The following is a 25,272-nucleotide window of genomic DNA, read 5'->3' on the forward strand; positions in this document are numbered from 1 at the left end:
TATTTTCTATCCACCTCCGGAGGTAGTTTGGGGAGGATTAATCCTATCGAATCGAATCCAATCCTATCAAAAATTGAGTGCGAACGCAAAGCACGATTAAACCACGATTAATCGCCAGGGATTTCGGCTGGTTCCGGCGGCTCCGAGGGAGTGAGGTCATGCATCCTGGTACTGTGCTCATAGTTTGCATCGCGCGGGGAAACAAACGCCACGCACGTCAGATCTCACGTTTTGTCAACGTCAACAATGCCCCGCAAGACAGATACAAACACTACAACTTCAGGCAGGTGGGGCCACGAGGAGACGAAGGTCCTAATTGCAATATGGGGCAAGATGGAGGTCCAGGCAAAACTCGGAAAATGCCACCTAAATAAGGACATTTTCTAGGGGATCGTACTTAACAGCTAGGCCAATATAAAAAAACCTTCCTCGTTCACGGCGCCTTCTCGCGATCATAGCCCGCCAATTGCATTCCCTTCCACGGCTACAGAACATTCTCCAGAGATACAAAATCATCAAAAATTGGTGGACTCACGCCATTTTGTAGTTGTTGTAGCGAGGCGATGCCGAATCTTTGACCTCAACCTATGACCTATAACAAGCGTTACATAGTATACTTCTGTGAAATGCAGCTTCAATCTGACTCAAAACACTGCGTACTTTAATCCACTTGGCAGAAAGCAGTGTGAACGCAAAAATCAATCGCGATCGGATCAACTCTAGAATATTCACCATTTTATACTTGTGATACTTTACTAGGGGGCGAACTACATGTAATTCAATCCAAGGCCGTAATCCCACACCCCGAGCGGGCTAAGCTGTCTGGTCGGGCGGGCATTAATCCCAGCGCCGTAGAGATATCGGGGAGCCCCCGATAGTATGGTTTCCAGGCAAACCGGAAGTGACTTCGCGCCGGGCCGCCCTCAGGCACTTTTCTGAGAGACATATCTCAACAATCTTACATCCCCGGTGTAAACTTTTTACATTGTCACAGCCTCCGTACTACAAACTAAAGGTGTGGTAAGTTTGAAGGTCCAGAGATTTCCCATTTTCACACGGCGATCTTGAAATTAAAAATCGCTGTGCGTAAAAGTGCACCGCCCTGACCCGTGCACACATATGTGTATTTTAAAATGTAACAGTGACTATACGATCACAGCAAGTAGCGAAAGGATCTATCCTGTATCTGCTTACGACATTCAGTGATGCGGAACGGATTTAAAGCATGATCTCTATAGGAGGGCTGTGGCACATGCCATTAATTATAGGGGTGCAATAACGATATTGCATTGACGATAAAAACAGTAACGGTGTAACAAAGACATCGTGCATTACCACGCCCAACCGGGCAAACAATATGCCAAGTTACACACCAATGCGACGACGGGAACGTGATTTCTAGCTGGGAACCCGCAAACAAAAGCATTTCCAATACTCCCAGAAGGAGGTCATCCTCCTTCCCGGAGTAATAAAACTTTCTCGGTGAAGGTAAACATGGGAAATGGTAATCATTTGTTGCAGTAAAGTTTTCCTGTAAGAAGAACACAGACACAGTACTGACCGCTTCAGTGTGGACTGGATGAACAGCAAACATCAGACCAGTCAGCAGCGACAGGTGCACACAGCTGAACACCACCTGCTCACACACGTACATGTACAGCACAGTCACAGCTGTGTGCAGCAGCACATTCACAGCATGGAAGCCTGTTGGGTCCAGCCCTCCAATCAGGTGGTTTATTCTGGGGAAGGACAGATAAAGTTTTAGAATTGTTTAGATTCTTTTATGCTTGTCTTCAAGAACTGCACAAAGTGACACTAGTGTGGTAGACTGGTATCACTTACCAAGTTGGCAACTACACCCATGGTGTCCACATAGATGCCACTTTTACAACACTTATAACATCAATATAATCAAGGCTTCAACATGACATATTTTCCAATTTACTTAATGTGGCCTAAGTGTCAAACAAAATCATTCCCTGTAGTTAAAAAAAAAAGCTACAAGGGATAACATACCTATACCACTTCTTCAGTCGAAGAGCTATCTACTGTAGCAGTTACAAAAATCATGACAAATATATCTTATCATTAATAATGAAGAACATAAAATACGAAAAACACAAGTTGTTCTGCAGATATGGACCTACTAGTAGCGATTTTCTTTAGTACTGCAGGCTGCAGTACCATAGAAAACCGCTACTAGTAGGAGGTCCAAATTCGAACTTGATCAGTTGATGTTTGTTTTGCTGACATGTTGTTCTGATCCATCTGCAACTTTTCCAGTTATGCTGTCCCAAAACCAACAAACATGCGGAAATATAACCTTCTTTGCAAAGGTCAGTGCTCCAAACTCAGGGCTCAAAATACCATTTTTGCAACTTGTCTGAAATAGTTCCTGCACTACTTTGGAAAAGAATTTGAAGAATATAACTAGAACTATGATTTTACATTTCCTAGAAACTATTAAAATGTACTTTATAGGATATAATTAGTTTCTAATAGTATGATTTTTAATGCTCGAAAGTATCATCCTCTCATGATCATGATCAGATCTTGAATGTGCTCTTATGGCACACTACAATTACACAACAACCTAACACTTGCATTAAATGTCAAGTTCCTGAATATACTCCTACGCGGAACATCTAAAAAACATGAGAGCTGACAGATCAACACAACCAGTCGATGTCTTCTGTTTTGTGGAAACCTTCCTGAATGGCCAACAACAGACTAAACATTTTCTGCCACAAGCAACGGCATTCAGAGCAGACAGAAATGGAACAGGATGACTGTTGCTACACAAGACGTCAATCCTACACAGCCGATATATTGCAGCCGATAGACTGAAGTGCATAGCTACCACAGTTACCAAACTATCGACCACAGTCAACACCAATCCATTAACATCTACAAACCACACTCCTTGCCTGAAGCTGAGCCTTGATCGATAGACTACAAAAACTCATATATTTAACTTTCAAGTGATATCTTGACAATTGTCTTTGGTGATTTCAATTTCGACCTGTTCCTCCCCAAATCCTAATTATTTATTATCTGTAACGGGACAGTTCAAGCTCCCACCGCTGACAATAGTACCCTTCTAGATCACGTTTATGTCCGTGGACATGTACAAGACAGTATCAGAGTTACTGTTATGGACACATACTATACGGACCACGACATGGTCTGTGTTGCCTTGATGATATAACCTTAACAACAAACTGCTACTTAAGGTAATCCTGCCCATATACACAAAGCTACATTTTTAACATGTTCACCCTTGGCACATATGATTCGAACGCTCTTCTAACAACAGCAATTATACTTACCTAGGCATTGATTGTAATATACATTTTCCCACATGTCAATTGACAGACTCAAATTAATATATGAGGTAACATTTATAAACATAATAGATTTAAGAACTCTATAAAAACACCGCACTCTGCACTCTTTATAGAAACCCTTGCTTTTTCGGCGAAGATATGTGTTCGTGGAACTCTAGTTGATAAAGGTAACAATTAGGCTCAATCATCCCTGCTAATCCTCACGTCACCTGTGTTTTATTTTTTCAAACCACTCTTGTTACTACTGTAGTCCAGGTTTTTCAACTTTCCTTGTTAATTATGCTAAGAAGTTCGCCCAAAATCTAATCATTTTGAGGTTTTGCACATACCTACCGACGCATCAAATATGAAGACAATCCTTCCTGGGGAAAATCCAAGGGACCGACAAAAATGACCACTATGGCCCGGTTTGACTGTATGTTGTTTAAGTTCATTCCATTTCGTTCCATTTCGTTCCGTTTCGTTCCATTTCGTCCATTTCGCACTTTCTGGGGACCAAATTTTCGTCATACTTTTGACTAAAAAAAATGTCTGCCTCTATGATCTCGCAGCACCCTCCCGTATTCACACGTTATGTTTGAGTACACACACATACATAAATTCTAGGTTTTAAGGCCTAAGACGTGTTTTAGAAAGGTCAGCGTTATGCCGCGCTGAAACCAAGATGACCAAGGAACAACATGTCTCGGCCAACGTTTTGCCCTCCGCGAAGTCATTTTCCTGCGGAATTTAGTAAGACAGAGACACATTTTTGTTGAAAATACAAGAAATGGATAGTAATTTCTGTGAATCTGACTTTTTGACGCCATACACTACGTGATCGTATTGAATATTGAGTTCAAACCGAGCATGCGGTAAACCATAAGATTGCGATGGGCACAACAACATCGATATTAAAGTATTCACAAACCTTTGTATTTACAATGTTTATGGTAGGAACGTTTTATTAAAACACTTCATGGAGGAATCGATGCTGTTCATATATTTTTGTCCATCCAGGTCTTGAAAACATTTCCACGAAATCCGACAGCAAAATTCAATGTCACCACACGCTGGAAAACGGTGGCCATGGGCAGGGATTGTGCTCTGTGCGGTCCCAATTCGTGGCGGACGCGTTGCACGGGTGGTGCCTATGGGGAAAATTTTCGGGACCGAGAAAAAGCGGTTGCCATGGCCAGGTGGTCGCCTACTCTCACCTCTCAAATAGAAGTACCCCCTAGAATATAAGTACCCCCCGGACAAATCTTCAAAATCTAATATAAGTACCCCCTGAAATATAAGTACCCCCCGCAATATTTCAAAATTGACAGTCAAGGTAAACTGTGTCCATACAACTGTCCGAGGGAAATAAGATAATAAACAGGTAGGCTATATCAATTCATATTCAATTATGCCTCAGGACCATACCAATTAAGTAAATAGATATTGAACAGAATAAATGTACATAGCTTGTTCAAATCATGATGATCCTCCTCACCACTTTGTTTGATAAAATATAATAGTAATGTTGAAAAATTGGACATATAGGTTCCCCACTATGACCCCTAACCAGGGGCCACGGTGCTTTCAAATTCAACAAGTGAAAATGTACATGACACATACATTTTCTACTCGGAACTTGAAGCAAGTGATCAAAGAAAATTGTTGTACATGAATATCATTTATAATTACTTACAATCAGTGACAGATACTGACAATGTGACATATAACAAAAATCATCAGATAGCTACTAATGTACCTGATCATATTTTCTAAAGACATCACCCCAAAAAAATCAAATATGAACACACTAGATCCACAGAAAAGGTTTATGTCTATAATATTTTGCTCCATAGCGTCGAAAACAAAGTTTTTGTGAGACGCTCGGATTTCGAGTTCCCGCGGTAAAGGCCATAATATTGAACAGAGCTCGACTGTAAAAGAAGCTCAATGTCCTAGGCCGCACATACGAGGAAGTTACCGATGTCATGTTGACACTAGAAAAACCGTGCTTAATCGCTAAATTGGGAAAATCTTATGGTCATTTTAAAATATAGAAGCTGAACCCTCCGAAAATAAAAATGGCCTTCTGTGTCTATCGTTGCCCCAAAATATAATATTTTCATGCGCTTACGGTATCATTTTAAAGATCGGTATCCGTGCTATGCAATATGCTGCTAGTTTTACTGTCACCATCACTGATAGTGGCAAAGAGTGGCGGCCATGTTTCGTGATTTCCAGCTGTTGTTTACCGAATCATATTGGATATATTTCTGCCGTTTTAGAGGTTTTGTGGCTTCAAAACACATATCACAAGGGAAGTTAAGGTATGATTGTTGTTTTTACGTGTAACATGTCTTCTGTGAACAACTTATTCTTCCGCCGCGCTGCCGATTGTGGGCAGGAATTATTCCCCGTACACTCTACTCTGCTACACGTTTTTAGATCAGCGTGCATTGGTTTACGATGTAAATAGAGACTGTTCAAATTTATTTATATGAAAATTGTATTTTGAAATGTTAGTGTGGCGTCTTCTTGTCCCGTTTACTTTGTAGCGTCATAGCGATATCGACCGATATGTTACGAGTGCCGCCAGGATAATTTTCACAAGGCCGGGGCGCCCGCGGTCAAAGCGGCGGGAAAATCAACGCCGCTAGGCCGAAAAATAGCGAATTACGAACAAAAATTCCGGTAAAATACGGGAAGAAAAATCTTAACTTTAGATTCTAGAGGGATTTCTGGTTAGCAAAGCCTCCATTTTTCCAAAAAATAATAAACGTACCGTCTAAAATAAGAAAGTACCGGGTGGATTTTGAGGCGGAAAAAAATAAACCTACCGGTACGTTTATTTGAGAGGTGAGAGTAATTGACTGTACTACATTAGCACTCTGCAATTCTGCTGCTAGAGATCCCTATCAGAGTCTCATTTTAAATAATGCAATCTCTACCCTATAGCTAACATATACATCAAGTAAGACATTATATCAGCACTCACAATACACAACCTACATGTATCTGATCCCCATGAAAATGCAGACTTGTGTAATTGCCAATTTTTGGGTATGATATTGATATAGGGTAAATGTGCTCAAAATGGAATGAATGACCTTGTTGCATCTCCTATAGCTTCATTACAAACATGTAAAACACATATTAAAACATATTATAACATGGAGAAAAAACTCACTGACCTGAACAAATTTAATGCAACACCATTAGTGAGGAGAGCAGATGATCTGAAGGCATATAGAGACCCTGGGGTACAATAAGCAGTGTTCTCGCCAGGCCTTTTCAGCATAGGGGCCCCCTATGCTGTGATTTGGACCCCCTATGATCTGGACCCCTATGCTGTGTTTCAACCAGCATAGGGGTGTTTCTTTCTGGGACAAACCTTGTGACCCTTCATAAATCTTATAAAAAGTTCATATTTGGCTTTAGAATGAGGCTGTGACAGAGGAAAAAGTCTACTTCACAAAATTTATCCCTCAAAATGCATGAAATAATGTCTCATTGGGTTATGAATTTGCAAATTTTCCGGGGGAACATGCCAGACTCCCTACTCTGGTCATGTATTCAGCACTCCACGCGTTACTTGCACCGCGTAAAGTTGGCCTTCTGTACCTGACCCCTATGCTGTGAAAAAATTCTGGTGAGAACACTGAATAAGACATGTCCCAGCAGTCTTCAGCTGCTGTGCTGGGATATTAGTGGTTAGTGGCAAGGGTTGTGGAAGAGCACAGGAGGAAGTGAGCTGAAAACTAGCAACCTTGCAACTAACAACCTATTAGCAGTCCTGATTATTTCCATGAAAAATGGAAATATTATTTTGGGTGCGTCTGTGTGTTTGTTTCCGGAATTTTGTACTCTGGTTAGCATAACTTTTAGGTTAAAAGAACCTCTTGGTATATTGTGATGATGTTCAGTAGGTCTTGGGAAGATGAAAGTCAAGGTCAATTTTGTGCCCCCTGGTGTGTGACCTTGGTTCTCCAGCAAAACTTCCTGTTTTTGTATCTTTTGACCTGGACATGCTACATGTATAGTCTTGATTTTATGGTGGCAGATAGCTTTTTTGATGTATGGAAGAAATGGGTTTCATTCTCCTAGCAGCTTGTTCTGGAACTGCAGGGGCATTTTGTTAAAATCATACAAGGAGGATATCTGAACAAAGGAATTATGCATTTCCATGATATTCAGTAGGCAGGTAGCTTTGACAGAGATGCACACAATGAGATGCAAATTATGCAAATTGGGACTTAATTGGCATAATTAATGAAGAAACACTATAATTTCAGTGTTTTGTATAATAGGACTCAAAATCAAATACATGTAACATTATGTAGATTATGGCAGGTGGAACATTTTGCAAACAAATTCCTAATTTGCATAATTAATGCAAAAGGACCGGCCATAATTCATTTAAGTTCGGTATTCGAATTTTCGTGGCGCTCGAAATGCATTCTAAATATTCTATGGAAGCCTGCGTGATACAAGTAGAACCCCGTGTGATACGGAAAATTATCACACGATGCGGAACACCCGTATCAAATGTTTTCACGGCCTAGGTATGACATAATTTGCATTATCTTTTCTAACTGTGGTCTTCTCTTCCACAGTCACATGACTGTGTATGCTGTGTGTGTTTAAGTCCTTTCCTTTAACAGGATTCCCGATTATATTTCATCATAGATTATGAAAATTACTTGCACATTTACATAATCTATGCACAGTGAAGTACACCTTAATAACTAACTTACACATGTCACAAGTATGAAATACCCAACATTTACCACTAAGGAATTATGGCAATTAGGGTCTCATTTGTATAATTGGTACCTGTCAATGATTCACCTGCCTGCTCCTGATGCAGTTCCAACGTCTGCCACCACAAGGCCCAACATCAACCTTGACCATTGGATCATTCACCTACTCTCACCTCTCAAATAGAAGTACCCCCTGGAATAGAAGTACCCCCCGGACAAATTTTCAAAATGTAATATAAGTACCCCCTGGAATAAAAGTACCCCCCGGAAAATTTCAAAAATCGACAGTCGAGGCTAGGTAAACTGTGTCCATACTAGTACATGTACAACTGTCACTGTCAGAGGGAAATAAGATAATAAGCAGGTAGGTAACTTATATTTAGTCAATTATGCCATACCTATTAAGTATATAGATATTGAACAGAATAACTGTCCATAGCTTGTTAAAATCATGATGATCTTCCTCGCCTCTTCGTAAAATATAATAGTAATATTGAAAAATTGGGCATAGGTTCCCCGCTATGACCCCTAAGCGGGGGCCACGGTGCTTTCAAATTCAACAAGTGAAAATGTACATGATACATGCTTTTTCTACTTGGAACTTGAAGCAAGTGATCAAAGAAAATTGTTATATCATTTTTATAATATTATGACTGACAATCAGTGACATATAACAAAAATCATCAGAGTACTTTTAAAAGTTAAATGTACCTGATCATATTTTCTAAAGACACCAACCACAAAAAAACACAAATATGAACACAGTCCTTCCACAGAAGAAATATGTCTATAAACTTTTGCTCCATAGCGTCGAAAACAAAGTGAGACGCTCGGATTTCGAGTTCCCGCGGTAAATCCTACAATATTTGAATAGAGATCGACTGTAAAAGTAGCTCAACGTCACAGACCGCACATACTAAGAAGTTACCCATTACGTGTTGACACTAGAAACCCGCGATGAACCGCCAAAATTGGGAAAATCTTACGATTATTTAAAAAAATGAACCCTCTGAAAATAAATATGGCGCTGTGTGTCTATCGTTGCCCAAAAAATATAATATTTCCATGCGTTTACGGTATCATTTTAAAGATCGGTATCCGCACTACGCAATATGCTGCTAGTTTTACTGTCGCCATGCCTGAGAGTGGCGGCCATGTTTCGCGATTTCGCGCTGTTGTTTACCGAATCATATCGGACATATTTCTGCCGTTTTAGAGATTTTGTGGCCTCAAAACACATATCACAAGGGAAGTTAAGTTATGATTGTTGTTTTAACGTATTACATGTCTTCTGCGAACAAATAATTCTTCCGCCGCGCTGCCGATACTACGGATATATTGGTCAGGAAAATAATTTATTATTCCCTGTGTAGGCGAGCACCCTACTCCACACGTTTTTGATCAGCGTGCTTTGGTTTACGATGTAAACAGAGACTATCAAAGTTATCTATATGAAAATTGTATTTTAAAATGTCAATGTCGCGTCTTATTTTCCGGTTTACTTTGTAGCGTCATAGCGATATCGACCGATATGTTACGAGTGCCGCCAGGATACGTTTCACAAGGCCGTCAAAGCGGCGAGAAAATCAACGCCGGTAGGCCGAAAATAGCGAATTACGAGCAAAAATACCGGGGAAATATGGGCAGAAAAACCTTAACTTACGATTTTAGAGGGATTCCTGGTTTGCAAAGCCTCAATTTTTCTAAAAATAATAAACATACCGTCTAGAATAAGAAGGTACAGGGTGGAACTATAGGCGAAAAAAAAATAAACGTACCGGTACGTTTATTTGAGAGGTGAGAGTACCTACATACCAAATATCATCGCAATCCATCCAGAGTTTCTTAATACATTCCGCCGGACAAGCAAGCACACACAGTGTAAAAACTGCATTAATCATGCAAATTATGCCCTTTGGCTTATTTTCTATAAATGGTATCTTCGTCAGGGGGCCAAAATAGACTTTAACCTTCGTCTTGCGAACACCTAGACCAAAATACCCAAATATAATCACAATCCATTCAGGGAATCTTGAGATATTGCTGACCACAAATAAATATGCAGACAGACAGACACACCCAAAACAAGAACTCCATTTTTCATGGAGGTAAAAATGTAATCTGAAACATTTCCAACTCATCCCAAATCCCGGTATTAATTAATTAATTATAAGCAATCTTCATCAATCACCAGATTCAAACAGGCACTGATAAACATACAAATCACTGTACCCCTGACCTCTGGCCGCTAGAAACAAATTGATCTCTAACCTTTAAACACAGTCAAATGACTTTTGTGATTTTGAGTTGTTATTGTTTTGAATTGTCCTGAGTTGTTTGTTAGCCTGAGTACTCGGGCTAGTTGTTTGTATGATTTATTGCTCCTATGTTTGATGGTCACTGCTTATGCCATATATTATAATTGTGAATGCATCATTCATTCAGTTTCTTAAATTATCTTTGTTTTGTATCCTGATTTATGATTTTGTAAGGTCTCCCTTGGAAATCAGTTACTCAGTTACTGAAGAGATCACCCTTAGGATAAATAAATAAATAAATAAATCCATGAGTAGTTTCTACCACTATGTCCTATGTGTAAGCAGACCTAAATACATCCAAGAAGTCTTTAAAACTCCAGACCACATTTGTTTGCAGGTATGCACAGCATTAAACTGAACACTCCTACTGTACTTCACATGCTTTGTATTGATATCTACAAACTCATGAGGAGGACAGACCCAGCCAACTGTTGGGAAGTGCTGTGAAACACAGAAGCCCCCAGGTTCACCCCATAAATCCTCCTTCTGATGAAACGTCAAGGAAGCAAATCCCTGGCCATCAGTTGTGCAGCCTACAGGAGTCTGCTGTTCAACACCGCCCCTCATGTGGGACACAGGCATCAATCCTGATGCTGGGCACGCACCATCAATGTTTAATGTGGTATGGGCACACACAGGCAAGCACAGCACACAAAACACACCTCTAATAACCAATAACATCCTGGTAAATCATAACTTCAGCATAGCAATAATAGGCAAATCATATGATAGGTAACTACAAAACTGGCAGCCAAGCCTTCACTGTCCCTGAAGATAAAAACTAAAAAAGGCCTGGATTCCACTTCTTTTCAGGTGGTCTACTTGTGATATGACTCAGGACTTGTCAGTTTTCTCACTTCAGGTGGCCAGGGGTGGTAACTGGACAGGTGGGAGGATCATTTGGTCTTTGGATATCAATGATCTGGCATCAGCTAAACCATTGTCAGAAACAGCTTTTAAGCATCATCGTACCTTGATACAGAAAATGAAATTGTACTTGTTACTCCCTTTATGGGACTATTCCGTAGGAAGGAAGTGGCATAGATTCATAATGATGGTAAATAATGTAATCATATGGATATTTTCCTTTTGATACTGTCAGCCAATTATTTGCCAAGGAAGAGAAGAAGTGGAATAAAAAATAAGAATTTTTTCATGTCTCTATCTATCTATATGTCGCGGCCCAAGTATGACATAAATATTTGGAAATTCAAACTGTATTTGCAGAGGCAAATAATTTACATTGTGTAAAGTGGGCCCACCGGCAGCACATGCAAACCTAGCACGTAACTTTTGAACGAACTGACACACAAGGAACTGTAGCTTTAACGACTAGTACTAGAATCGACGTCAAAACCACACCTCCTCTATGTTTACGTTTTGAAGAAGTGACCAGAGAAACACACAGCACTCAGGTATTAAATCAAACCTTACTATAGTCCTCTGAAGCTAAGTAGCCGTTGAATATAGTCCTAGATATTTTCGTGTACTTCTACATTTACCATCTACAACTATAGAAGACGCTGGAATCGAATGATACTGTAGAAACAGTAGGGAAAAGTCCGCCAACATTCCCAGCTCAGCCGCACGCCCCTATGTGACAATGTATACGGTTTCGTGATCAATGCCATTGCGTCGAACAGAGCCATAATTTTTGTTTTTGTAATTTAATGTCATTTTTCCTTGTATTTACTTAGTTATTTTTTTAAAACTTATCATATTTATAGAATATCTTGTCAGTTACATTTTGGTTACTTAGTAGGCCAGCCATTCCCTGTTTTGTTAAGTCTTAACCCTCAAACCACCGTATGGGGTCAAAACTGACCCCAGGCGTATATCAACATGTGCCATTTTGACATTTCGAGTTGAAAACAAAATTCCTTCCATGAGTTTGTTTGTGTATATGTCTTATAACTTCTCACAAGTTTTTACCGAGATTGGCTCATTGTTGATTAAGTTATCCTAGAAAGTTTACGCATGTTCCAGTTATGTCAAAACTGACCCCAGCAAAATCTGCACTCATATTCCCTATTCCTTGATTCTTGTCATCTAGTAACATGTATGGTAAGGGTTATTATGATCATAGTTACAAAATATGATTTTGTAGAAACGTGAAAAAAAAAAATTTGTTAAATGAACGCAAAGATTAATGACGTTGCGACGTATTATGACGTCATTTATGTGACTTTATTGACGAAAACCAACAAATTGGATATTTCCATATAATTCAAAGGTACACAATAAAACTTAAATAGAAATTATGTATGATAAATCATAATATATCCAAAGACCTTATTTGTAGATGGCAACAGGAACAACGTCAAAATGAACTCATAAAAATTATATTCATATCAAGTTACACTAGCGAAATCCGCCATCTTTGGTCCGCCATCTTGAATTATTTTAGATGCATTTTTTAATCATATAACCTAATAACACAATAAAAATGGACCAAAACGTTTATATTAAAATTGTTTCTGTTGGAATAAACATTGTAATGATGAAATTTGAGGTTGAAATAGCCCGTTATAGCTAATCTAATTATATCGTCCGCCATCTTAGATTTTGACCGATGACGTAATCAAATATGCATAAATAATGAATATTAAATCATAAAAGTGATAGTGAATTAAATTTGTTGGTATTGATGTAAGAAAATAAGTGCAGTCTAAAAAGACAGCCCTAGAATTACATTGTAAAATACAAAATCAGTGACTTTTTCCAAATATGGCTCTAAGAAATCGGTTGCCATAGCAACATGAAAACATTGATTAGATATTTCATTAAGTTAAAATTGTTGCCAACGAAATTTTAGCAAAGTTGACCAAGTTTGGTTGTTCTAGCGTAAGACATTCACATGCTATATTTAATCAGGTGTTGGCGCAGGCCTCAAAAGAGCCCGCTTGTCTGAATAGCGTTAGGTCCAAAAGACGATGTTTCCTATTTTTGCATAAATAATGATAATGAGCAGAAATTATTCACACCCAATCATGTTAAACTTTGCTTTATAGATTACTTAAACTATACATATATACAAACCACAAAAATAGTCACCAATAAAGCTGTATTTGTAGAAAACATTGTGGGGTCAGTTTTGACCCCATACGGTAAGATTAGTCGTAAAAAAGCTGCGGTGGTTTGAGGGTTAAGTAAACATTATTTCCTTCACTGTCGAAAAGTGTCCGGCGGACACTTGAAACATCTGAAAATAAAATGCGGTAATCCAGTGGTATAGATTATAATTTCATTCTTTATAATGTTTATTCAATTGCACAACAATTCAACGGATTCGTAAAAAAAGAAGTCCATGACCCTCCCCCTGAGACGTTTTTTTCTCTGTGACCCTCTCCCCCGCGCAACCCAACACCCCTCCCCCGGCTAAATATCGTATGGTCCCTAAAAATCGGCAAACGCGGTACAAATGAGCCGATAAGTGCCTATGTAGAGGCACAATACCGCCAATATGTCTAAAATTGTTTTGACTAACAAAAGAAGGTGGTCTCCATTGACAATCACGTTGATAGCGATCGTATGGGAGGTCCCGGGCGGACCCCCTATAAGCTGTGCAGTGTTCTCACCAGAATTTCTTCACAGCATAGGGGTCAGGTACAGAAGGCCAACTTTACGCGGTGCAAGTCACGCGTGGAGTGCCGAAGACATGACCAGAGTAGGGAGTCCGGCATGTTCCCCCGGAAAATTTGTAAATTCATAACCCAATGAGACATTACTTCATGCATTTTAAGGGATAAATTTTGTGAAGTAGAGTTTTTCCACTGTCACACTCACAGCCTCATTCTTAAGCCAAACATGAACTTTTTATAAGATTTATGAAGGGTCACAAGGTTCTTCCCAGTAAGAAACACCCCTATGCTGGTTGAAACACAGCATAGGGGTCCAGATCACAGCATAGGGGGTCCAAATCACAGCATAGGGGGCCCCTATGCTGAAAAGGCCTGGCGAGAACACTGCTGTGTAATAAGCCCATTCACAGTTGCGACTACGAATGTGCAGTGTCAAAGGTAAAGGCTCCTGAGGTGTAAACAAAACCCGTCAGGGCGTTGTTATGCAAATCTAGACAATGTCGAGATGAGAACTGTTAACAAGCCAGGGGCCTTAACCTTTGACACTGTACATGCGTCGTGCGTAGTCGCAACCGCAAATGGGCTTATATTACACTATTGTCCCTCCTCCTCATCTCAGCACACACAGTCAGACACATGCAGGCACGTGCACAGCAACCCTTACATCTTGCTTTGATCTCTATTTTCTGTCAATAACAGATCTAGGATAGTTTGAGCACACAACTGTAAATTCTACAGCTAACACTAGTAACAGTAGAGTATTGTCAAGCTTACAGGATAAAATCATGGGTGTATAGCACCAGCTTGTGTCCTCAACACCATGCACCCCAATAAGTACACCTAGGTTTTGATTTTGATTCAACCTTGATTTTGAATGACCTGGTGACTGAGCTCAGCCATGTCTAACAAGCTAATACCAATTTTTACTTCAGCCAAGAAGCATGGCCATAAAACAGATCCTAATGTCTGCAGTTCCAAATAATGCCACTAAAAAATGTCAAGCACAAGTGCATCACAACAAATCAAAAGATCACAACCTTAGATTCGTATCTTAAATTTGTTGGAACCGTAGTTCCTAACTGGCTGAAGCAACTCTACTCTACTCTACTCATAGTTGTGTTTTCTGCAGCGGTCCTTTTGTTTTGATTCGCATTTCAAATTTATCCCAAAGTCACCAGACCCTCAGGCAATTGACTAGTGTTTGTCTTACTCGGTCCACTAAGAACTACCGTGCACTAGTTACAACCAAGCAATCATAAAATTCTCGGAACAGAAAAAGAGAATCCGTGTCCAGAATGTTCGCCAGAGGCGGTTTGCGAGGCTCCTTGGCGCCCCACTAGTACGCCTTGCAGACGACGCCTCACCAGCTGCAACAAAACTGTCCTGTCTGTAGCCATGACGACTAACGAAGGGCGTTTTTGCTTGATATTACATATACTTTCCCTTCTTAGTCGTGGGGCAGTACATAGTAAAAATCCAGCTCGTGTGCATCTGGCCGTTTTCCGTTAGGCCCATGTCATGTGAATAAATGCACCAATCAGGCTGCGTGGTTTCCGTTACGTCATTCTCCTTGCATTTGAAGGATAAATTATGGCAGGCCCGATACTGTTTTCTATTGATTTGTGCTGTATTAAGCGCTGTTGTGGATTAACTTGGGGTTTCTGGAGTTGCTTAAGTGCCCGTAAATGTAGGTAAGTGCGGTGGGAGTTCAGGGACAAAGCATCTGGCCCGTCGTCCAAGGAAAACGGCCGGACGCACACGAGCTGGATTTTTAGCATGCCCCACGACTAAGAAGGGACTATCAAGCAAAAACGCCCTTCGTTAGTCGCCACGGTTATCCTGTCTGTAATCATTTAAAATTCCTTTCCTAAACCAAGTTGAATGGGCATGTTCGAGAATGTACTTGAGTAGGCGAAACCTGCAGCTGATTGTGTTTGAATAGACCCTGGCAGACACGCCAGTGTTTTGCTGGTGAGAGTGGCGCCAGCGCAGTCTCCCTGTAACTCACTTTCACTAAAAACACTTTTTATCTCCATGAAGTATCTCCATGAAAAATGGAGATATAGTTTTGGGTGTGTCTGTGTGTGTGTTTGTCTGTCTGTCTGTTTGTGTTTCCGCACTACTGTAGTCAGCATAACTCAAGAATCTCTTGATGGATTACGATGATATTTGGTATGTGGGCGGGTGTTGTGAAGCCAAAGTTCAAGGCCCCCTAGTATGTGACCTTGGTACTGCAGCAGAACTTCAATTTTTGTATCTTTGGACCTGGACGTGATGTGGGCTTGATTTTTGGGTGGCAGATAGCTTGTGATGTAATAAAGAAGTGGTGTAGGCTTGGGCCCCCTAGCAGCTTCCTCTGGAACTGCAGGGGCGTTTTTGTGAAAATCTTCTAAGGAGAATAACTGAACAAAGGAACAACGGATTTCCATGATATTTAGTATGCAGGTAGCTTAGATAGAGATGTACACAATGAAGTGCAAATTATGCTAATTGGGACTTAATTTGCATAGCTAATGGGGAAAATCTAAATCTGGAGTGTTTTCCATTATCAGACTCAAATACATGTAACGTATGTAGTTCATGGAAAGTGGATCTTCAACAGATACCAATTATGCAAAGAAATCCCTAATTTGCATAATTAATGCAAAACCCCATATATCATCTAATTGGAAAATTATAGGACTGTCAATATGAAACTTAGTATGCAGGTAGCTTAGACAGAGATATACATAATGAAGTGCAAATTATGCTAATTGTGACCTAATTTGCATAGCTAATGAGGAAAATCTATATTTACAGTGTTTAACATTATCAAACTCAAATGCATGTAACATGTAGTTTATGGAAAGTGGAGCATCAACAGATACCATTTATGCAAATGAATTTCTAATTTGCATAATTAATGCAAAACCACCATAATTCATCTAATTGGAAAATTATAGGACTGTCAATATTGCAACATGGGTAAGTTAGATAAAGGTGTTTATGACCAAGCATATATTATGCAAATGTGTAAGTCATTTGCATGAATAGAATTATTCATGGAGATATGAGGTCGTGGAACTCTTTTTTCCGTACGTGGTGATCACATACAACAAAGGAACGTACATGTGTAACGGGGAGGTCTGTGGGAACTCACCTGAACGTCAGGACACACAGAGGCCGGTACGACTTGTGGCTGGTGTTATCCGACATTCTCTTCCCCCAGAAATCATTCATGAAAACTTCGGAGAGGGGCGTTTTCCCCAAAACATCTTTGTTGGTTTTGATCGCCATCACATCATCGTGGACGAAGTCTCCCGGAAGGCTGTTCAGGTAGCAACCCACCGCCACCACACACACCAAAATGTAGCACACATGTCTAGACATATTAGGTAATCCGAGATCTTCCGCTGTCCCTGGACGAGAAACCTTCTTTTCAGGCGATAACCTGGGGTTCTGCCTGTGAGCACCATTCCTGCCCAAGTTTTTGGGCGCCATTTTTGTTTGGACTTCCTGGACACTTGTGCGCAGGAATATTACCCAGAATGCAGGAGTATTTCCCGACATGCATTGTAAATCCAACATGGCGGCGCCCATGGCAGCAGACGCCCTGGCTACAGCAGTGGCGGAGGGAAATACTCCTGTAAGTAGCCTGGGTGCCATCCTATTTCTACCGGGGCTCCTACACTCGCTACCCTACAAAATTTCTTTTAGGGTAGCGAGTGTAGGAGCCCCGGTAGAAATAGGATGGCACCCAGGCTATCCTCTATGTTGAGAATATTTACCCTAGATCATGCTAAAAAATTGCCAACAACTTCACTACATACAATCTCTGTTTATACCAATTTAATACAAACTGCACTTAGCTTAGCCTGGTTAAGTACCGTAAAGTAGCCAGTCTCTACGGGTCGGCTTGGGTGTGTTTTACAGGGCCCAGTCTGCTTACTTGACCCTTTTCTGTCAGTCTGTCTTAGCTACCATAAAGAGTTTTGCAGCCACCATAGTTTAGCAGCCATTGTAGTTTTGCCTCCACCGTAGAGACTGGCCACTACTAGTGAATATTCACCGTTTTCACACTTCCCAAAATGCACCAGCAGGGTGTCGTAAAACCCGGTACTGCCCATTTTGCGATAATTCTTCTTAGCGTGCGAAAGTAAGATTCTAAGAACGTAATGAACTCCGCACACTTCAAATCAGTAAGCGCTGTTTATTCCTGACCTCTAATCGCCCAGAAAACACCACAGCGCTTATTATCAAAGTCTATGAAAAGAAAATATTGCCGGATTTAAACTAAACAGTTGAATCAGTTGACATAGGGTTTGTTTTTCTGCCTTTTTCCTGATTGGGGTAAGCTTATGGAAGTGGCTACTGACAGGATGATCCTGTCAGCAGTAGAAAAAATGCACTGCTGACAGGACGATCCTGTCGGGTTTCTGTAAAGCCGGGGCCCTGATAGTGCCCCGCGGGGCCCCGTTTGAGAAAGAAAGTCGCTGACTTACTTCGCTGTGACGCGATGTGCCACAAATACACACAACCGATTGTCATAATGTATGTCTGAATAGAAAACATGCAGTAACCTGAATGTTTTCCCAAGGAGGTTAACCTCCTTACTTGGTATTCCCAAGTTTACTAACGCTTAAGTGGTGAGTGGAAGAATCGCAGTCTTTAATTTATAGCGAATGTTGCAGTTACACTCCGCAAAATACCGACCTTTGCGCAACGGATTCGCGGGAGCTACATCCTGGCATTCGCTGTGACGCGATGTGCCAGGCCTTTTGAGCAAAGGTGGCAAAAGTCCCTTTGGCAGCATAATTCAGAGAACCTTGGCCCGTGTTAGAAATCGCGTCACCCCCCTCCCCCAAATATATACGCCGCCATTCCAGGAAGTCTCTGAAGGAGGCTAGCCGAAACTGCTGTTCTGCTTCAGATTCCACTTACAGAAAACGTGGAACTACCGTCTAATAAAAACCGTTTATTAAACCCGGCCCATACAATTTGACACTTGCATTAGGTACTCTATGTCCCAGAGTGTCCTAATCACTTTCTCAAGTTCACGGGCCTCATTTAGATGAACAGCAAATAGCGCTACAATCCGTCCAGCAAGCCTTTATAAGTCCCCTTTCCTTTCCGCTTTTAAAGGGTTAAACCCCCCATGGCTCGTTTATTAAATCCGGACCGTACAATTTGACACTTGCATTAGGTACTCTATGTCCCAATGTGTCCTAATCAATTTCTCAAGTTCACGGGCCACATTTAGATGAACAGCAAATAGCGCTGCAATCCGTCCAGCAAGCCTTTATAAGTCCCCTTTCCTACCCGCTCTTGAAGGGTTAGACCCCCCGTGGCTCGTTTATTAAATCTGGCCCGTTAAATTTGACACTTGCATTAGGTACTCTATGTCCCAATGTGTCCTAATCAATGTTTCAAGTTCAGATGAACAGCAAATAGCGCTGCAATAGGTCCAGCAAGCCTTTTTGTGTACCCGTTCGGAACATAGGGCGTTCGGAACATAGGGCGTTCGGAATATAGGGCGTTCGGAACATAGGGCGTTCGGAACATAGGGTGTTCGGAACATACTCTCATCTCCCAAATAAACGTACCGGTACGTTTATTTTTTTCAGCCTCAAAATCCACCCAGTACGTTCTTATTTTGGACAGTACGTTTATTGTTTTTTAAAAATTCATTGGGGCTTTGCTTCCCAGAGATCCCCAATATAACGAAAGTTAAGTTTTTCCCCCATATTTCCCCGATATTTTTGCTCGTAAATCGCTACTTTTAGACCAAATGACGTGGATTTCCCCGCCGCTACAATGACCCGGCATTTGTGAAATCCTGGCGACACTAACATATCGGTCGATCTCGCTACAAATTAAACGTTGTTATTAGGGGAAAATAAGACGGCACAATGAAGTTTTGAAATGTATTTTTCATATACACAACTTTGACAGTCTATTCACATCGTAAATCATAGCACGCTGATCAGAAAACAAATTACATGAACATGCCAGCGGCGCACCGTGTTTCAACAAGCTAAGGAGCTGAGGTGCACATGTAAAATTACTCTACTAACGTGAGATCAACATGATCAAGGAGCCAAAACATTGAAAATATAAAAACACTACCTAAAATTGGGTCTTAGTATTAACAACTGTATAATCACTTTCAAAATATACCAAAAGGTTTCAATCCTACCGCAAACATGAACATTTTAATAGTCCTTCGAAAATCGCCACAGTAAAGACGCAGGGCAGTGAGTCCATGGGAAAGTTTCTCATGAATGGAAGAGCTCACCTCGACGAAGGGGAAACACTTTTTTTCGATCTACAAATAAAACTCTTTTGCCTTAGTCAGAGCTGTTAATAATTTCAACAAAGAGGATTTTGTGTAATTAAGTCTATACACAATTAAATTGCAATCTAGTCATGGTTATTATCACATAAAAAATGCTTTTAAAAAGATCGCTCCCCTACAGAGTGAATGCCAGAGCTTTCCAAGAAGTTTGCGTGCAGCTTCTGTAAGCCCCGCCCCTTACCGTCTGGGAGGGCTTGTTCTGACGCCGCTCCGTCTAGCTCAGGCTTTGATGTGTAACATGAGAACCCTGTGGGTTTTGGCAACATTGTACAAGCTTGTGGTTTTTGCATCTAAACAATAAATTTGATATCAATTTAGTCTCTCAAAATGAAAGTCTTCTTTTCTACATACAAGGGTAATTTTTGGATTTGAAATTATTTGGATTGCAACAACACAACCATGGAGATGATGGACAATATATGGTTATGTCCTTAACATTATATAATGATGTGATTTTGTGGAAAGCATACAGTTTATTAATCTGTTTCTATATGCAATTCATAACACGATAAATGGTAAGTTGAGATATAAAAAAATAACATCATATACATGTCATAGTTCGTCCTTTCTATATGGCTTTTACAAATAAGTAATACTTTTACTGAGCATATATTCAGGATATTGTAATTTTCTGTTCAAGCTCTAAATGTTGATACATTTGTGTGAAAAAAGAGTAGACTCTGAAGGTGTTGCCTATCCAAGTGAACTTGAGAAGTTCGGCGACTACTAAAATCTGTTTATCATATGTCACTTTAGACAATTTTCCTTGATCACTTGCTTCAAGTTCCAAGTAGAAAATGCATGTATCATGTATATTTCCACTTGTTGAATTTGAAAGCACCGTGGCCCCCGGTTAGGGGTCATGGCGGGGAACGTATGCCCAATTTTTCCATCAATTTTAGATGCTATACTGTACATTTATGTGTTACAAAAAGTAGGGGTCCTTCCCAGTGTGAGTGGATCAAACCTTACAGTCTGGTCTGGGTTGACATCTTTAAAACGTGATAGTCACCTGTTATGTCAATCTTTAAACAAATGTGGTAAATCTGAATAGATAAATCAGTCATAAATGAATAAAAAGAACCTACCTGCTTAGGACAGAAGTGGCATGGACACAGTTTACATGTCAATTTGGTCATTTTCCGGGGGGTATGTTTATTCCGGGGGGTACGTTTATTAGATTTTGAAGATTTTTCCGGGGGGTATGTTTATTCCGGGGGGTATGTTTATTTGGGAGATGAGAGTAGGTGTGTCCCCCCGTGTATAAGTGTACAAGGAAGAATTCTCGATTACTGAAAACAGTCAGACTCTTCTTTTGTAAGAGTTTTTATTATCTGTCTATCTTTTTATTGGGGGGGACATTTGTTTGACCTATTACTTAAACACTACACTTATCTATGGCAACCACTCGTATAATCTTTATTCGTCAGATACATAGTACAAAATACATAGTACAGATACACAGATATTCAAATCGAGTATGGTGACCATGTCAATTCCTACATCGGAGTGAGAAGGGGTGGCACGGTAGCCTTCGCGTGGATTTGTTTAAGGTGGATAACAGGTTGTGAATCTGAGACCCACACACTTTGGGCATTTGTCTTCTCCAGCGGCACCAATTCAAGGGAGACGTGCTGGTTCTGGTTGGGATGCTTGCAGCGAGCTGCCGGATGACTCTTACACTCGAGGTCCGCCTTGATAACGCCAGCCCGCCTGGCGCTGCCCTTGTCCGCCAGTTGAAGACAGCTGTCGTTGGAGACTTGTCCCTCTAACTGAGCAGGTAGAGGCGGTGTTGTCAAACGGCTAGGTCTACGAAGCTGATATGAAGTCTGACAACTACATGTATTATCAGACAGATAATTCCAAAATTTTCATCATTGAAAATATTCTGTTTCATAGATATGCCACAGTTCACCTTATTGTCATATGACGCATGATTGTGAGGAGGATGGTGGTGGGCAAATATGCGACAAGATGAGCTTCAGATGAGGTGGAACGTCACAGGAATAAAACTTTGGCAGGAACTGTGGGTGACAGGTCAAATTTTCCTACCTCTGATTGGCTAGCCGTTATGTCATCATGTTGTGCAGCAGCGGCGTGCTGTGGCAGGAGCGGTACTGCTGGTAACGCTGTTAGCCGGAAATCGAGCAAATTCTGACAGTACAAAATGCCATATACTTTTGTTGTAAACAACTTTTAGGCCAGCAAAATATTCTAGATTGGTAGTAAATGTATCACTGATGATAAATGGTCTTAATGTTGTGGGCTGAATTACGAAATCTAGCAGAAATTTGTGATATTTGAAAGGTCGTTTCCTACCTATCGCTCGCCCCTACGGGGCTCACTGTTCGGCTTCGCCTTTGGCATCACTTCGGGTTTTGTCGGTAGCTCGCCATGACTGTGCACCCGGATGGCGGGCGTAAACTCCTGAATGCCGTTAAGCCACAAGAGGCATCTGGCCCAGACGCGATCCCAAATCGCGTCCTCAAGGAGCTGGCTGGCGAGCTAGCCCCCGTACTTGCAGCGCTCTTTAATCTGTCACTGCAACATGAATGCGTCCCAGAAGACTGGACCAAGGCCATGGTAACCCCCGTCTTCAAAAAGGGCAGAGTACATGATCCGGGCAACTACAGGCCAGTCTCACTGACTTGCGTGATATCCAAACTCATGGAACATGTTTTGTGCAAACACATTCTCAACCATCTTGAGAAAAACCATCTTCTCACATCATTCCAGCATGGATTTCGCAAAGCCCACTCTTGCAAAACCCAACTGCTTCTCACCGTTGACGATCTCGTGTCAGCATACGACAAGAAGGTGCAGGTAGACATGGGTATTCTGGACTTTAGCCGTGCATTTGATACGGTACCGCATGAGCGGCTTCTGAGTAAACTTGCACACTACGGCATTAGAGGCCCCATCCAGCGATGGATCAGATCTTTCCTCCAGGACAGATCCATGTGGGTGGTAGCGGATGGTGAGTGTTCGCTGTCAACACGCGTTCTCTCTGGAGTTCCCCAAGGAACTGTACTCGGCCCGCTTTTGTTCCTCATGTATATTAATGACTTGCCCTCCTGTTTGACACCTGGAACCACTGCTAGACTCTTTGCCGATGACTGTCTTGTTTATCGCGAGATCCGCGGACAGGAAGACCAAGTTATCCTGCAGAGAGACCTTGTCGCATTACAGGATTGGGCCACTACCTGGGGCATGAAATTCAACCCCAAGAAATGTAACACTATGTCCATAACGCGAAATAAGAACCCTCTCACCAGGATGTACGAGATGTGCGGCGAGTTACTCCAACAGACAAGAGAGGCCAAGTATCTCGGTGTCACATTAAGCCAGGACTTGAAATGGTCAGCTCATGTTAACACAACAGTCAAACGAGCCAACTATACACTTAATTTTCTCAGTAGGAATCTACGCTTCTGCCCTCGACAAGTCCGCGAGACTGCATACTTCAGCCTTGTCCGCTCGTCCATGGAGTATGCGGCAGTCGTCTGGGATCCTTTTCGGCAAAAGGACATCGATGCACTGGAGATGGTCAACAGACGTGCTGCCCGCTTCGTGACCAGCAACTACAGACGACAAGATGTCAGCGTTACAGCGCTCCTCCGGGACCTGAAATGGCCGTCACTCCAGACAAGACGTCAGGACGCACATCTGGTTATGATGTACAAGATCACAAACGGTCTTGTTGCTGTCCTGCCCACTCGTCTCACCCCAGCACACGCACGTACCCGTGCCAACCACGCCCATAAGTACAGAACCCTTCAACCCAAGTGTGACACTGCGAAATTCGCCTACTTTGCCAGGACAATACTTGAGTGGAACAACCTCTCCACCCACGTAGTAGACAGCCCCTCACTGGACACCTTCAAGAGCAGGCTGCTGTCGTCACACCCGTAGCCCGGACACTGCAGCTGCGCCTCACCCCGTCTGTGCGATACCCCTACTAGCTATTTACAGACTATGAAATAGAAATAGAAGCTATTCAACGATAATACCTTTGCCTACCGCCTGTGATTGTACATGAAATATTATGAAACCACCTGCTATTGTTCAGTTATTTATTGCTTTACAATTTAAGGCACCCCAATTTGTTATGATCAAGAGCCAAGCACCAGGGTTGGCTATGTCAGTGGGTCGCCCATAAAAGTCCCAATTTCTGCCAACACAGAGTCGTTAGGTAAAGGTTATTCTCCAAGCAGAGGTTTTGGTCGAGTGGGGTAGGAGTATCCGGGATTTTTTACGTCCCCCTCCCTAACCTCTGCTTGGAAATTCAAAATAGGTAAAGGTAGTCCCATAGCCTTTTTGAGACCGTAGGGGCAGTGGGTTGTTATCCACCATGTCTAGGGCACAGTATTGGAAGGCAGAGCCCACCCTCTCCTTCCACCGCCTTTTACCTCCCCAACCTAAGTCAGGCACTCATGATTTTCGCGCATGGGTGAAGTGAGGAAAGTTGTGCAAAGAGCCTTTCCCAAGGAGACAACGTCTAGTCAGGATCGCCAGGAATTGAACATGCGGCAGGGATGGACTGTCAGTGATTACTATTCAAGGTCTGGGAGCTGAAAATAATATTGTTACCTGGGTACAACAGTTATTGTATCAGATTGGAAATAGGATGATAAATGTCTGCTCTGATGCCTTTCCCTCCTTACATGTAGGAAGTGCAGTCACTACTCAGTCAGAGAGTGCAGGGAAATGTGCAATCATCCCAAGGTTTCCACCCGCTGTGTTTGGCTGCCTTCTGGGGCTACAGTGACATTGTGGAGCTACTTCTGAAAAATGGGTAAGTCAGTCATGTGAAAGTGTAGTACGTTTACCAACAACAGGGGAAAGTATGTAAAGACAATTCTATCTCTACAACTGGATAAGATTTGGAGATTACTTGGAGACGTCAAAGAGGACCTTTGATGCCATACTGTTGCAAATTGAAGATTAAAATGT

General features: G+C 41.5%; 1 protein-coding gene across 2 annotated transcripts in view; it reads right to left on the minus strand.

Annotated features, from left to right (window-relative positions):
- Positions 1 to 17,465, minus strand: part of LOC136421321 (protein O-mannosyl-transferase TMTC1-like) — a 139,155-nt gene extending 121,690 nt beyond the window's left edge. For both annotated transcript variants that reach the window (XM_066408544.1, XM_066408543.1), the window contains exons 1-2: positions 17,125 to 17,465; positions 1,562 to 1,739 (exon numbers count right to left, since the gene is read on the minus strand). In XM_066408544.1, the coding sequence (XP_066264641.1) occupies positions 1,562 to 1,739; positions 17,125 to 17,465 (519 nt within the window). The remainder of the gene's footprint in view (positions 1 to 1,561; positions 1,740 to 17,124) is intronic.
- Between the last annotated feature and the right edge of the window lie 7,807 nt (positions 17,466 to 25,272).

This window comes from Branchiostoma lanceolatum, chromosome 16 (genome assembly GCF_035083965.1).
Source record: "Branchiostoma lanceolatum isolate klBraLanc5 chromosome 16, klBraLanc5.hap2, whole genome shotgun sequence".
Lineage (NCBI taxonomy): Eukaryota > Metazoa > Chordata > Leptocardii > Amphioxiformes > Branchiostomatidae > Branchiostoma > Branchiostoma lanceolatum.